General features: G+C 33.1%; 2 protein-coding genes across 2 annotated transcripts; one reads left to right on the forward strand and one right to left on the reverse strand.

Annotated features, from left to right (window-relative positions):
- Nucleotides 1-775: 775 nt before the first annotated feature.
- LOC129793508 (BTB/POZ domain-containing protein 3-like) lies at nucleotides 776-6,184 on the reverse strand. The gene is made up of 3 exons (XM_055833603.1): nucleotides 6,076-6,184; nucleotides 2,745-2,819; nucleotides 776-2,583 (listed from the first exon to the last, which is right to left on the reverse strand). Exons 2-3 carry the CDS (start codon nucleotides 2,816-2,818, stop codon nucleotides 1,212-1,214), a joined length of 1,446 nt encoding a protein of 481 aa, XP_055689578.1. The 5' UTR covers nucleotide 2,819; nucleotides 6,076-6,184; the 3' UTR covers nucleotides 776-1,211.
- A 910-nt stretch (nucleotides 6,185-7,094) lies between these two features.
- LOC129793509 (BTB/POZ domain-containing protein 3-like) lies at nucleotides 7,095-9,417 on the forward strand. The gene is made up of 2 exons (XM_055833604.1): nucleotides 7,095-7,195; nucleotides 7,930-9,417. Exon 2 carries the CDS (start codon nucleotides 7,931-7,933, stop codon nucleotides 9,365-9,367), a length of 1,437 nt encoding a protein of 478 aa, XP_055689579.1. The 5' UTR covers nucleotides 7,095-7,195; nucleotide 7,930; the 3' UTR covers nucleotides 9,368-9,417.
- The last annotated feature ends 5,076 nt before the right edge of the window (nucleotides 9,418-14,493 follow it).

Here is a 14,493-nt window from a genome sequence, read left to right on the forward strand (position 1 = left end):
GTGTGATGCGTCCTCCCACCTCTTGTGCCAAAGCGCGGGGGGGGAAAGAAGATGACTTTTTGGGGTCAATTACGAGTGCGGCGGCATGGTTCAAAGGCCACCACAAATGCCGAAAGAGCATTCCCGGGTTTGTCGCCCGAAAAATTCTCGCACATCTCAGACGATGTCTCTTCTTTTTTCCTTCTTGTACTTCCCTTCTCTGCGCGGAACATCTTCTCCAGTGGATGTGTCTTCACCATAAAAAGATTTATCGCAATTTTCTATAAGAAGAACTGAAAATGACCTCGCTCCCACTTTTCGAGGTGCGCCAGATGCGTGCTCGAATGTCGCGCAGAGCTAAATAAAAGTGTCGCTGCGTGGTGGAGCGATAAAAAGGGCAGCATCCAAAGGCCTCTGACTCTCCATCCTGATGTGGCGGAGACCATGAAGATCAATCGGCAATTTTCCATCATCATCTGTGTGACCACTTTAATCGTTCCTCCGTGCTTCTATGCTATGCTGGACCATTGTGCCGCACAAGATTGCCTGCCAGAGTGGAAGCTTTTGTCAGCAGCACAGCAATCATCCCCCATTTGGGAATTTATACTCACAAAGGAATCCAAAAGTTTTGAAATTTTCTTTGCAAGAAAGAAGTTATTTTTTTCATTAGAGTTTATTGGTTTTTTATTGTCAGAATAAAATAAAATAAATAAATAAAATAAAATGAGAGGAAAAATTCAGGATATGTGTAAGCTTGTAGGTAGAAGATCAAAGAAGAATGTTATGGTAAGAAAGATTTAAAATTTTCTTAGATCAGGAAAAACTCACAGAAGGAATGTTTTAAAATATTGAAGGCTAAACAAGGAAAGAGGGATTTTCTGGACAGATCATAAAAGAGTCTGCTCATCATTTGGCCATAGAAGTGAATCAAAATCTAACAAATATTGGTGTAGAGAAAATCTCGTGAATAAAAAAAAAGAATTTTTGTTTCCACGACCCCTCCGGTCGGGGTTTTCTTCAATATCGTTTTTCGGCTCTCCTGTAAAATTCACTTTTGTGGACTTACGACCTTTTATTGATTAGCCTTCGATTATGTATTATTTATTATAATAATATTTTTGTTTGATAAGTATTCTTTTGATTACAACAAAAAGTAGTAAATAGTAGTAAAAAACAATTTTTTAGAGAATTTTTTTTATTAATATTCTGTATCTGTAAGCAGTACCTACAATTTATCTATCAAATATTAAACAATGTGCGGGCAGTAGGTAGTCGTATCGATAGTAATCCAAGCTGTAACACATAAAGTGTTTTATTTTTAAATCTGCATTATAGCAGGTTTCTTCAATAGGTTCGTGACAAAGTTTAGACAAATATTCTAAATTAGAATATTTTGATAAGTATAATGTGTACAATGAGTTTGGTTCTATTTGAATTCTTTCGTTAAAATAGACTTCTCTGTAAAAATAGCCATTATCGTTATGTTTTTTGGGGCTAATTTTACATTTAATATTCAATTTTCTTCCAACATCTGAATCAAGAACAACGTGAGTACATAAGGCAATTAAATTTCCTTCATCTTCGGAATAAAATCCATATCCAAGAAGATTTCTTGAACATTCACTTCTAAATTTAAAGTACAGAAACAAATTCGTGCAACCTGTTAAAGATATATCTGTATAAATGCAAAAGAGTCGTTTTTTGTCATCTTGCGAGAAAATTTCTTTCAATTCTCTTACTTTTCTTTCAACTTCGCAGATTGACTGATATAATTTACAATACGACCTAAAATTGTTTTTAAATTTTCCACATGACTCTTTCTTACCCTTTATGCATTTGATAATCATAGAAATCTCTTCTGTGGTAAATAAACTTGAAAAATCTTCAAGGATATTGTTAAAGCTCTCTATTGACATCGTTGGAAAACGAATCTCATAGAAAGCATCACCCATAATTCTGCGAAGATTTCTTGAATCAATCGGAATTGCTTCCTTTTTACAAGTTTCTTTTGCCCAATTTAATAATATTTTAAACAATTTAATTTCAGTATAATTTAGATTCTCTGATTGAAGTATACGTATCATCATTCCTAATGGGATATTTTTTAACTCATTAATAAGAAGGGAATTATTCCATTTATGTAACATAAAAGAATAAAATTTTTTAAGTTCTGAATCTTCCTTCAGAAATGTATCTCTTTCATAATAATAACAACAGTTTTTAAATTTTAATTCCTCCCCTAGGAACAGTTCGCACATATTTATAATATACACTACATCAAATCTGTAAGCTAATTTAAGTAAATCCCACGCAATTGCGATGTCCACTCTAATATTCCCTTTGTACAGGAGTTCCAGAAATAATAGAAAATCATTGAGTTTCACGTCCTCAATGATTATTTCGTCTTTGTCCAATTTCAGCAAACATAATGCAACGTTAAATATCCAACATGCAGAGCTCAATGCTTCTTTGTGTCCAGGAATAGTCCATCGTTTTGGTCCAACTAGGAATGTTACATCAGATTGAGTTTCATCCATGAATAAATCAGCATATTTATCTTCATCAATTTTTTTTTCGAATGTTCTCGCTAAATGCATATTCATCCTGAAAAGTTTTTTCATTAATTTTTTTTAGTTCATATGGTCCTTACAAGGATTATTATTCACACAGGAGGACACGACTGATAAAGTTCAATTTTTTTTCAAGTTAAAAAATTAAAAATGATTAAATAACTGTAGATGTCGCAGAATCTAAAGTAGTTTTACCTAAATTTTTCTTTTTCTGAAATATCGTAATGCTCCTCGAGCCGATAGTCACTGTAACGTGGGTTAACAGCCATCCTAGAAAAAAAAATGTTTTTGTATTTTTTATGGATTTCAACTAAAAAGATTGATTTGTTATATTATATCCTGGTAGGAAATTTTTATATGTAGGTATATTAAATGTACGATAAGTTATGAAAAAAATGTGAAAAACTGAAGGAAAGAAAGCAAAATCACTCATCAGCGAATAAAGATGATTTGTATTACATTATCATTCTTATTATCTTCTCATTAACGATAAGTAATCAAATTAAGCAAGTTAGGTGTAAGCTAATGCACAAAATTTTCCCGCGTGCTGACCTAAGAATTCTATGCGACAGGTGTGAATTCCAATTTGTTGTGATGAGGAAAATGTTTTTGTGTGCACGCGGGGCTATTTTATTTTGCCATACCATACAGAATGTGACCAACAAGGGGGGAGTGGGGGGCAGCAGCAAAAAGAAAGGAGAACGACGAATGATTTATGAATACTAATTATAATTATCAACAGTTGCACGACTGGCGTGAGTCTCCCGTCGTCGCGGAGAGACATTTTCTTTGCGCGCCCCCTCCTTTCATCCTTTTTGGCATCGCACACATCTTTTGACTCCCGCTGTCTGTGCATGGCTTTTTCCTCAGCCGCCCCAACATTGCAAAAAAATAAAAGAAAAACAACAACAACGTACAAAATGAGGAGTAAAAGAGCAAAATTCGAGTCTAGCCGTCACACCACCCACGCACTTGCAGCAGCCTCAGAGATTCTTCATATGAAAATGAGACACCACATTGCATGGCGAGAGAATGCCAAGTGCGCGGGGGGATAAATGCAAATTTTCTAAAATTACATCCATTTGCATTTTCTCTGTGTTATATACTTTGGGTGTTATGTGCGAATGCACCCAAACTCCGTGCGAGACACAAAATGCGTTGTGCGGGGAGATGCAAAAAAAATTAAAGAGATTTTCCAACAAACTGCGTGGAATGGTGGGAGGTGATTGAACATTGCATTGTGCTGTCTTTTAAATTGTTAGAAGAAGGTTTTTCTTATGAATGAATTTCTTTCTATAGAAAAATCGTTGTTAACGGTATTTTGTTTGAAATTTTTAATTGATAGATCTGGAATATTCTGTCACTGTTAATACAATTGTCAAAAATATGTCAGAAGCTGGAATTTGTATGTCAATGATGTACTTTTAAAATATTTTTTGATTGATTTTAATTAATAAAACCAAGCAATTACTTTCATTTAACTATCAGAAAAAATCATTTTTTTTAATTATTCTTTTTAGAATTAAAAAAATTTAAAAATTATTTTATATTTTCTTATTAAAAAATTGTTTACAGGATGAAAAATTTTTTTTTTAAAGTTATAAATTTTTTTTTTTCAAAAATTGAGAAATTTCTTCCAAATGAAAGGATTTTGCGTGTAAGAAAGAATCAGAGCTGAAAAGTTGCTGTCAGTTGATGAATTTACTCAGTGAAATATAATAAGGAAAAATAAAAAAAAATGCTTCAATTAAAAACGTTCTAACAGTTCTAACCGAAATTAAATATTTTCTTAATTTTCTAAAATATTAGAATTCCAAAATAAGGTCCATTGTGGAAGCACACAAGAGCGCTTTCAAGGCTTTTAGTGATAGAAAATGTGAAATAGTCTAGGTCGTTTAGGTCTAGATTTAAGATCATCTATCCACCAACTATCGCCATCTCTTGCGGAATTTCCTTCCCTTAAAAATGATCAATAACTGAAGCAGTTTCATCCCATTAATTTTTCACGCGTTCAATCCGGGAATGGGAGTTAAAGGCAAAAGGAGGAACGGAATCTTTTAATAATGTTGCACAGCTCCGTGGTTTCTTTTTCGGAATAACACGACTCACGCGGTGGATCTCAGCTGGGCATCTCATCCCAACAGTCTCCGTGTGTTACGCACTTTCCGTATTCGCGGGATTTTTTTTATTCAGTGACAGAGCTGTGGAATTGAGAAATCGCAAAGATTTTCTCCTGCTTCTGTTGTCTTTCTTTTTTTTGCCTCTCTTTACTTCTTCTTCATCTGGCAGCAATGTCGCGGCTGCGGTGGCGGCAGCTGATGCACAGCATCGCGGTGACTGCACCAAAATTGTTGGTGTGTACGTGCATGAAGCGGGGGGCACAATGAGAAAAAAATAAAGAAGGAAGAGCGCGCCAGACGGGCTATAATTAAGTTAATGAATGGCCTTGGGGGAGGTTCTTCTCGTCATAAATGTAGATCTATATGCGCTACTTATCTTCATTCCAATGCAATCCCGGATAGGCCAGGCACTCTGGTGGGGCCCCAAAGGTGGGGAGAGGTAGTCGCCCGAAAGCCGCTGTGTGTGAGCGGCAAATGATCGTTTGGCATTTTGCGAAAAACTTCTTGCGTGATCATAAATTCTATTATAGCATACAGGAGGAATTTTATCCTTCTGCAAGTACTTGGTATTTCACACCCAAACATCATTTTGATTTATATTTATATTTTTATCCCCCCAGCAGAGATTGCAAAATGGTAAATTAAGTTGGCTTTTTGCAATGATATTTTGCTATCTATGAATATTCTGCCCAATATTTAACCTTTTCACGTGGAATTGCAATAAATCAACGATCTATTTTGATTTTAAATTTTACTTTTATGTCTCAACTACGGAAAAGAAAGTCCTAAACGGTTTACGCTAATAGTTTCAGTTTTACATATTTAGGAAATTTTAAGCTAAATCAACTAAAAATGATAAGAAAAAAGCAAGAGAAAATGTATTTTTGCAGTAAAATGAAAATTATAAAAAATTTAACCCTTACGCGTCCATTGGACGCTGATCGACACATGTGAACTTTATTTTTTCTCAATTTTAATGAATTCAGTTTTTCTTTTCAAGTTAAACTATGATGAATATATTTAATTAAGGATAAAGAAGACGTTCTGACTGAGAAATGTGTTCTGAGAGCATCCATAGAATATTATGATAAAAAGTCCGCAAGTTAACGTGAAAGGGTTAATTAAAATTAAACTTAATTTAATTTGTTTCATAGAAATAAAATTTGCGTGGAAGATATCAATGGAAAGTTTTAACTATAAGAAATCTCCTCTTGAAGCATCCATCCACACATAAACATCATGCTTAAAAGACGCTTCAACATATTATGTAAACAGGGAAGAGATAAGAAAAGAATAAATAATGTATGGCATATATCATGACCGTTTTCTTCCACTAAATCTCTCCAAAATCTTCGACATAGTTCGTTATTTTGGCAGAAAAATTTAATAAAAACTATTAAACTTACTTTTTTTACTTGTTGAATCTTCAAAGAATGGTACAAAATATAAAAATTCACGCACTTTCACAAAGAAAAGTTCACAATGTTAAGTTTTCTTGATGCTCTGCTGCCTTTAGTGAACCTTCCTTGATTGAGACTGTTTGACAAAGTATTGAAAATTGCTGACGAGCTATTGAGTTAGGGCAAGAAACAAACACACTTGTACGAAATATTCTTCAATGTGTGCGAATTTTCAAGAAATATTTTCTAGGAAGGATCGATGGTCATAAAGCTTTACCTAATGTGTCCTGTTCTGTCCATATTGGGAATCATTAAAATGTACTCAAAATTTGAGTTCTAGGTACGCCTGGGAGTCTTTATAAAAACCTAAAAATGTTGCATAGTAAGTAAAGCTAAAGCAATTAGAAGCAATCGATTAAAAAGCCCTTAAAACTTGAGACGCTCGATTTAACCCTTTAAGAGCCTTCAAAGTTTTCTTCGTTTAGGTCTTTTTTGAAAATGATTTTTATAAAATTTTTGTTGAGTCATGATTTTTGTAGGACTTCGCTTTGATAAGTTCTAAACATTTTAACGAAAATAAAGTTCAGAGATGGAATGTTTTGACAAAAATTGTCTTAATTGAGCTAAAGGTATCCTAAAACACCAAAAACTTAAAGGTAACCCTTAGAAATTCTTTTTAATAATATGTGAATAATTGGATTCCTTACGGTCCTTAAAGGGTTAACTCAAATCTCTTTCGAGACACTCATTTAAAATTCTGTCTTGTATTATCCGTCTGGACTTATAATTGTGTCTGTAATGGTAATGACTTCCAAATAAAAAAAATGGCACACAAGTATAAGGTATTATATGACCCCCTTGTGATCCTTCAGGTCTTTCGGATCTTACTTAGAAAAAGACTTAATTTCTTGCACACATTGAAAAATCTTTATAAAAGTGTGTGTGTTTCTTGCCCTTTTGAATTGTATTTTCTGCAATCCACAGCACTTTGTCAAGCAAGCAAGCAGTCTTCAGCAGTTAAGGAGCATTCGCAGCAACAAGAAGTTTGAAATTGTGGAGTTTTCTTTGTTAAAGTGTGTGAATTTCAATATTTTGGATAATTCTTTTAGCATTTAAGGTGTTAAAAGTAAGTTTAAAAGTTTTATTAAATTTTTTACTCAAAATCTTAAAATATGTATAAGTTTTCGGAAACTTTTTGTTGGAGAAACGCCCAAGATAGACCAGAAGATAAGTCGTACGATTTGTTTCATTTCACTTTCTTCATTGTAGGGAAGCTCGAAAACTCATATTTCCCGTAGTGATAGAGAAAAATGGTTTGAGACAAAGTTGTTGGCAAGGAAATTTCCTTTAAGAATGACTTATCGAGAAGTTCTTGCTTCGTGGAAGTCCTGAAGATAGAGATTTATGCAATTTGACTTACATAATTAGCCCCACGCTCCCCTATAGTTTTATAAATATTTCTCCGTTTAGCGAAGTCAGCATAATATCGTGTAAAAGATAAGATATCTTTAGTATAGTTTATGATATTTACTTTTTTACCCAGAGATTTTCTGAAAGAAGTCCTATGGTCCCCTTCGAGATCGCATGAAACATTGAAACATTCGGTCATATCATTTCATCATGTATCTATCCCTTTCGCGTCTATTGGGTCTTATGTTGCACCAGAGGGTATTCCTTGCGAAAATAAATTCTTTAGCTTCTACGACATTTACAGCAATTTAATCATTTTTAACTTAAGAAGAAAACAATTTTAAATATTTATCAGTTTAGCTCTCTAAGTGTTCTTAACCCATAAAAGAACTAAAATTTTTACAGTATTAATCTAGTACAGATTAAATGAAAATTTATCTATTTTTTCAGCATGGCTTCTTCTTCATCGAACTTCACGAATTTTAGTCAATGGAGTGAAACATTAAAACGGATTCCTAAAGGAAAATTTGCAAATTTATTCCTGGATGAAACTCAATCTGACGTTACATTACTAGTTGGACCAAAACGCTGGCCTTTTCCTGGACACAAAGAAGCATTGAGCTCTGCATGTTGGATATTTAACGTTGCATTATGTTTGCTGAAATTGGACGAAATAATCATTGAGGACGTGAAACTCAATGATTTTCAATTATTTCTGGAATTCCTGTACAAAGGAACAATTGTACTTAACATCGACAATGTGTGGGAATTACTTAAATTAGCCCACAGATTCGAAGTGAAGCATCTTGAAGAATTTTGTGAAGATTTTCTGAACAAAGAATTAAATCTTGGGACTTGTATGAATTTTTATGCAAGAGATACATTTCGATATGTGAGCCTAGAGCTTAACAACAAGATTAGGGATATGATATGTAATCACATGAGTCGTTTGGGTTGTTTGAATGTTGATTCTAAGAATCTTTCAATAAGTAAGATGAAAATCTTAGCACAGTCACATAATACGAATTGTTCTGAAGTTTTCTTGTTTAATATGTTGTTATATTGGGCAAAAGAAAATTGTGGAAAGGCAGGAATTCCAAGTGATCTAAAAAATCTTAGAAGAATTTTGGGTGATGTCTTCTATGAGATTCGTTTTCCAAATATGCGAATGGAAGTATTCATTGATATTCTTGCAGATTATGCAGATTTATTTACAACAGACGAAATTTCGAAGATTATTAAATGTATAAATAATAGGAAGTGGTATAAATGTATGGAAGAAATTGAAATTCAGGCAAAGGTTGAAAAAAGGCCACCCATTAATATTAAGGAAGAGTCATGTGGAAAATTTAAAAATACTTTCAGAAGATACATTCTAGATTGTAGAATAAAAGTTTCATGGATAATGAACGAAGTTTTTTTGTCAGATAACAAAAAAAGAGTATTTTGCATCAATAAAGAACCATGTCGTTCACCCCTTATGTCTAAGACGAAAGCATTTATTTCTATAACATTTAAAACTAAAAAACCAAGAAATTTAATTGGATTTGGATTTCTTGCAGAAGATAAAGTTAATTTACAAGATAAATTTTTTATTGAAATCAAAATTTCCCCCTTAGTAAGACATGCACATGTAATTTCTTATGGGACGATGGGTTCTAAGACAAGTAAATTACCTAATAATGTCACTTATAGAGAATTTTATTTTACACAAAAAGTTTACATTGATCCAAAATATACTTATGATTTTTTTGGTCATTTTAAAGAAGAGTTACCATATTGTTTCGATTATTCCTGTATTGATGATTCCTTTAGAGATCCTACAATAGATTTTCATTCCGCAGTTCGTTCCAGAGCAGATGTACCCTGTTTGATATTTGATGAATAAACTGATTTAAACATTTTTTGAATAAATAAAAAAATACTTTGAGAAAATAATGATTTTTTTTCGACTGACAACCATATTACGGCCATTCATCAAGGTGAAGGAAAAAGGATAACATTGACGCAAGTCAATCATTCCTAGTAAACAAATGACTGAGCCAAAAAATATTCAATCATAGTTGACTCAATCAGATTGTTCATTAGCAATTAATCAATATCATATCAATTATGATTGATCAGCTAATTGATCCTCTATACGGATTTTCATTGACACAATATTTAGCTCAATAATTGATCAATTATTGGCAAAATATATTTACTGTGATTTTAAAATTCATTCTTTCTTCCATACGATATGCACACAAAGGTACCAATAGAAGATATATGATAGGTAGGTAGGTAGGTATAACGTGACGCTTCTATCTATATCAATAAGGCGGTCAAGATAAAATGGACCGACTTTATAGGCTACATATCTATATTTTGATAAGCTTATTAAATTCTCGCAACTGTATAAGGTGCTGAACCAGGCGTCCCTACTTGCAATCTCTTTTCTTTGTCTTATCCACGTTCTTCACTATCTTACTGTCGATTTCTATTATTATATTTTTCGGAAATCTATTGCTTTCCAAGAAAGTTATTAATTTCGCGCTTATCTGCACGATAAGACCATTTAGCTTTCGCATTTCTATTTTGACTCTTTAGTCTACTGCAAGCTACGACTGCGAAGACATCAAACGTTTCACTTTGTTTCTTACGCGATAAGTGGGTGAGATTGAGATTTATCGGCTTTTTCGAGTAAATGGTGAATCATTGCGAATTAAGAGGAATTCGTGAAATTGAAGAACGTCTTGAAGAAAAGAAAATTTTCCCTTTAGAATTCATCTGAGAATGGCTAGCTCTGCAGGATGTAGCAGAAGTTCTGCTTCAGGCACTACTGGACAAAGCTCTGATCTAACATTAAGCCTCCGTTCGGATAGAGTTAATATAGCGACCTACGATGAATGGTGTGAAAAATTTAGCAGCAACAAAGGTCAATTTGCAGATCTCTTCTTGGATAAAAATCTTTCTGATATCTACTTTGTCATTGCGGACGATCAAAAGTTGATTCCAGGTCATAGATTAGCACTTAGTACGTGCAGTTGGACCTTCTACGTTGCGTTTCGTCTACTGAAGTTGGACCAACAAGAAATTCTCATTATTGAGGATGCAAAGTACGAAGTATTTTTGTACGTTTTGCAATTTATCTACAAGGGAAAAATTAATCTGACTGAATTTGAATTGTTAACGCCCTACAATGCATGGGATATCCTCAAATTAGCCTCTAGATTCAATGAGAAGGAACTAAGGGATGGTCACGTTATTTTGGAAACTCTACAGGAACAAAATGGCCAAAATGTGTGAATTTCAAATAATTTTTTTGAGCACAAAAATTATTTTTCAAAATTGAAAATACTGAATTCTTATCAGTTTTTGGCCATTTAACAAGAGTGCAAGCAAATTTCGAATTTTTGGTTTCAAAATTGGCTTGAAAATCGCTCTTGAAAGTCCCCGAGTTTCCAAAATAACGTGACCATCCCTTAATTGCAATGTGTGAGGAGTTCTTGGGTAAGAATTTGAATGCCTACTCATGCCTAATGTTCTACGTGAACGATACATTCCTCAGAGAAGATTCACAGTTGAAGAGGAGAATTTTTGAAAAGATTGAAGAGAGTTTTCATGTGAGTTTCAACTACGATTGCATTGATATTCCATTGAAGAAATTGCAGCGAATTGTTCAATCGGAAAATTTGACTTGTGACGAAATGGAACTTTTCATGACTACAATAAAATGGGCAAAGAATAAGTGCAATAAGATTGGCATTGTGGATGAACCAAGAAATCTAAGAAGAGTGCTAAAAAATGTCTTCTATGAGATTCGCTTTCCAATTATGCGCCAAGAGTGGTTGAATGAAATTCAAGAATACTACCCAGGCCTTCTTACAGCGCATGAAATTTCAATGATTTTGAAATTAATAAAGAAAAAACTACAATTCAGCTGCAAATTTAAGCAAAATCCACGAAAATATGGAAATGATCATATCAGGGGTATTAATGAATTACCTGCCTCTGTGCCTTTGGTTAGGAACCCAGCCGGCACCAAAGGTCATTATAAGGTCTAATGTGCCGAAAATGATCGTTAGAATAACGTTGATTATTCGTCAAAAATAAGTCGTTTTACGTGATAATGGGGAATAAAAAAGACCCACGTTGAAAGTCAGTACACCGTCAGAATAACGTTATTGGAAGAAATTTCTGACCTTTTTCTTACGTTCTACTGACCTTTAAAATTTGAGACCAAAAGGGGAAATTTTTGACATGGCATCCCAAAAAAAATTTCCCAAACATATTTCTCTCTCTAGCATACATGGTAGCATAGGATAATGGTGTCTTCTCTATTTCCCTACCAATATACCATATTTATTAATATGATATATTTTACAAGGAATATTTATAATTTTTTTTCGAAATTTTCTATATCTCAAATTTATATGCCGAAATACTTTACCGTCGCAAATAAGTCAAAAAGAACCTAAAATGGACCTTTCATTAAAAATTAATTATTTTTTATAAAAATTTTTGAAATATTTCTGATGATGGAAAATAGACTTTGTCTTTACTACTTATTTAAAATGTCTTAGACATCCTTCCTATTGCTTAAAATGCTGACCCGGCTTGATTCAAAGGCAATTAAATATCCTGAATTTCGCTATAAAAATTATTGATACTCCCGGACACTTAAATCTACGCCATATCTCGTAGCTTGAAAATTTTTGTCACATATATTGTATTTGACCGAAACGTTAAAATGAACAGATAAATGATATAAAATGTAGAGGAAAAAAAGTTTTTTTTCTAATAAACTTTATTATACTTTTGAATAGATTTCGTATATTATCGAATCAAATCAAAAAGTAAAGTGTGCATCATTAAATTATTTTAGGTAAAACGAAAACATATTAAATGCGATCAAATTAAATATTGTTTAATCTTCAAGCAAAATAAGTTTTTACCTGAACCTATTTTCTCAGAAGTATTTCTTTAAAAGTATGTACCTAAAATGAAAACTCAGCCTAATACATTTTGTCTTATACGGATTATGACCTGCAAGCCTGCAATAAACATTTAAGAGATAAGGAGATCAACCCTTGTAAACTGCAAAGCAAGGGCAATTAAATTGACTACCTGGGAATAGTTTAGGGTTTTTAAGGACCTTAAATATTTATTTTGAAAAGAAAAATGTAAGATTTGGCAATTAAAGTTTATGCAATACATATTATATGCCCATAATGTATTTTTTCTCTTATTCTAGAAAAAAAGCTTAAAATAAACTGTAGGAAAATATTGCCATAAATTGATAAAAATCATTTCTATCAAATGATTTTATGGGTCTAATAGAAAAAAATATTTTTGTGATCTTTTTTATTGAAAAGAAAACAGATTAATTATTCTTAATTTTGTGCACGCGATAGGTTTACATTTGAATCTTAAGAAATTCTATGCGGATTTCCTTACGTTCGGATGTCCCTTTTTGAACGCTCGTTTTTCCTTAGGGAATTTCTGAAAAGGTCTTCCAAGACACCTACGCACAATCTTGGTCACCCGCATAAGCATTCTTCCCTATAGTTATATGACATGCGCGAAATACTCAAATTGCGGCAATAAATGACGTATTTCTTAATGAACAAGACCTGGCGCACCCTCATTATGATCTCCCTTAACGATTCCATTGATCATTTTGCTCATTTTTATTGATTTATTCGAGAAAATCGTGAAAAACCTAAACCAAAACAAACGCCTGTCAAAGGTCAAAAGAAGAGTGCAGAAATACAAAAAAGAAATATCCCACGCAGTCTTTCTCTTTCTGTCTCTTCCTCAACACCAAAGGTTGGTGGAGGGTAAGTATACTTACGGTATTCTGACGTTGAGATTGCGGCAGGAATTTTGGCCAAAGTTGATGGAGGGTCAGAAATTTTGTGCTTTCTTACGGTATACTGACGTTCTCAAGGAAGAAATTGAAAGTATATTTTCTTATAATAAATGAGATTTTTCTGCCCAAAAAAGCTTCTAAAACTATTTGCTCTCTTTCAAACAATCATTTTAATGCATTTATATGCCATTTTAATTAGTTTTTGATGATAGAAAAAATGATTGATTTTTCATCTTACTGACCTTTAATGACTTATTTCTGACGATATTCCAACGTTTACACAAAAAAATGAATTTATGCGAAAAAAATGAAGTAAATAAAGCAAAAACGTCTTTTAATAGCTTTTTGGTCATCTACAAATAGATTTGTAATGTTTTAATGACTAAAACTTTGATTTCTGCAAAATGACTAAAAATGCCTCAATTTTTACTGACTTTACTTACCAAATAATAACGTTATTCTGACGTTAGAATTTAGTAAGCTAATGACTAAATTCTGACCATTTTTGACGATAATCTAACGTTATTATAACGTTAATAAATAGTAAGTAAAGTCAAAGTTATTATGTGTTAGCTGGGAAGTATACAGTAAATTGTTTCGAAGATGATCCAAAGAGGACAAACATCTGGTCATCTGAGTTGTCCATTGTATTCAAGAGTGACACGCCGAAGGAATTAATGGGTTTTGGTTTCTTCATTGATGTTGGATGTGAAGCGAACATCATCATTACTGAATTAATTGATGTGGAAGATCCCTCAAATGCGAAGAAATGCAATGTGGAACCACTTCAGTATGAATATTGCAAAGTTTGTTGGGATTTTAGCTACAATGAGACACATTTTAAAAAACCCAAAGCAATACTACCTGGAAAATGGTACGCCCTCTACTGCAAATTCTACGAAAGGGTGCCAATATTATTTAATTCTTCCGCAAAGACATACGATGATGATCATCAAGTACACTTAATGAGGAATGATTTTGAAGCTATACCTTATTTAATATTTTATAGAAGTGCTAATCAACCCGAGCCCCCACTCATGCGTGAGCAATTTCCATTTGAAGGTACAATAGTGAGGGAGAGTGAGGGGCGTACATCAGAAGAAGGGGTGAGTGAGGGTTGAACAGATAGAGTACCCCAACATATTCTTAAGAATAGAGAA

This window comes from Lutzomyia longipalpis, chromosome 3 (genome assembly GCF_024334085.1).
Source record: "Lutzomyia longipalpis isolate SR_M1_2022 chromosome 3, ASM2433408v1".
Classification (NCBI taxonomy): Eukaryota; Metazoa; Arthropoda; class Insecta; order Diptera; family Psychodidae; genus Lutzomyia; species Lutzomyia longipalpis.

Coding starts and splice junctions, on each gene's coding strand:
- LOC129793508 (XM_055833603.1), bottom strand. CDS start 2,818: ATGGCTGTTAACCCACGTTACAGTGACTATCGGCTCGAGGAGCATTAC. Junction 2,584..2,744: donor TCAGAAAAAGAAAAATTTAG/GTAAAACTACTT, acceptor AAAACTTTTCAG/GATGAATATGCATTTAGCGA.
- LOC129793509 (XM_055833604.1), top strand. CDS start 7,931: ATGGCTTCTTCTTCATCGAACTTCACGAATTTTAGTCAATGGAGTGAA.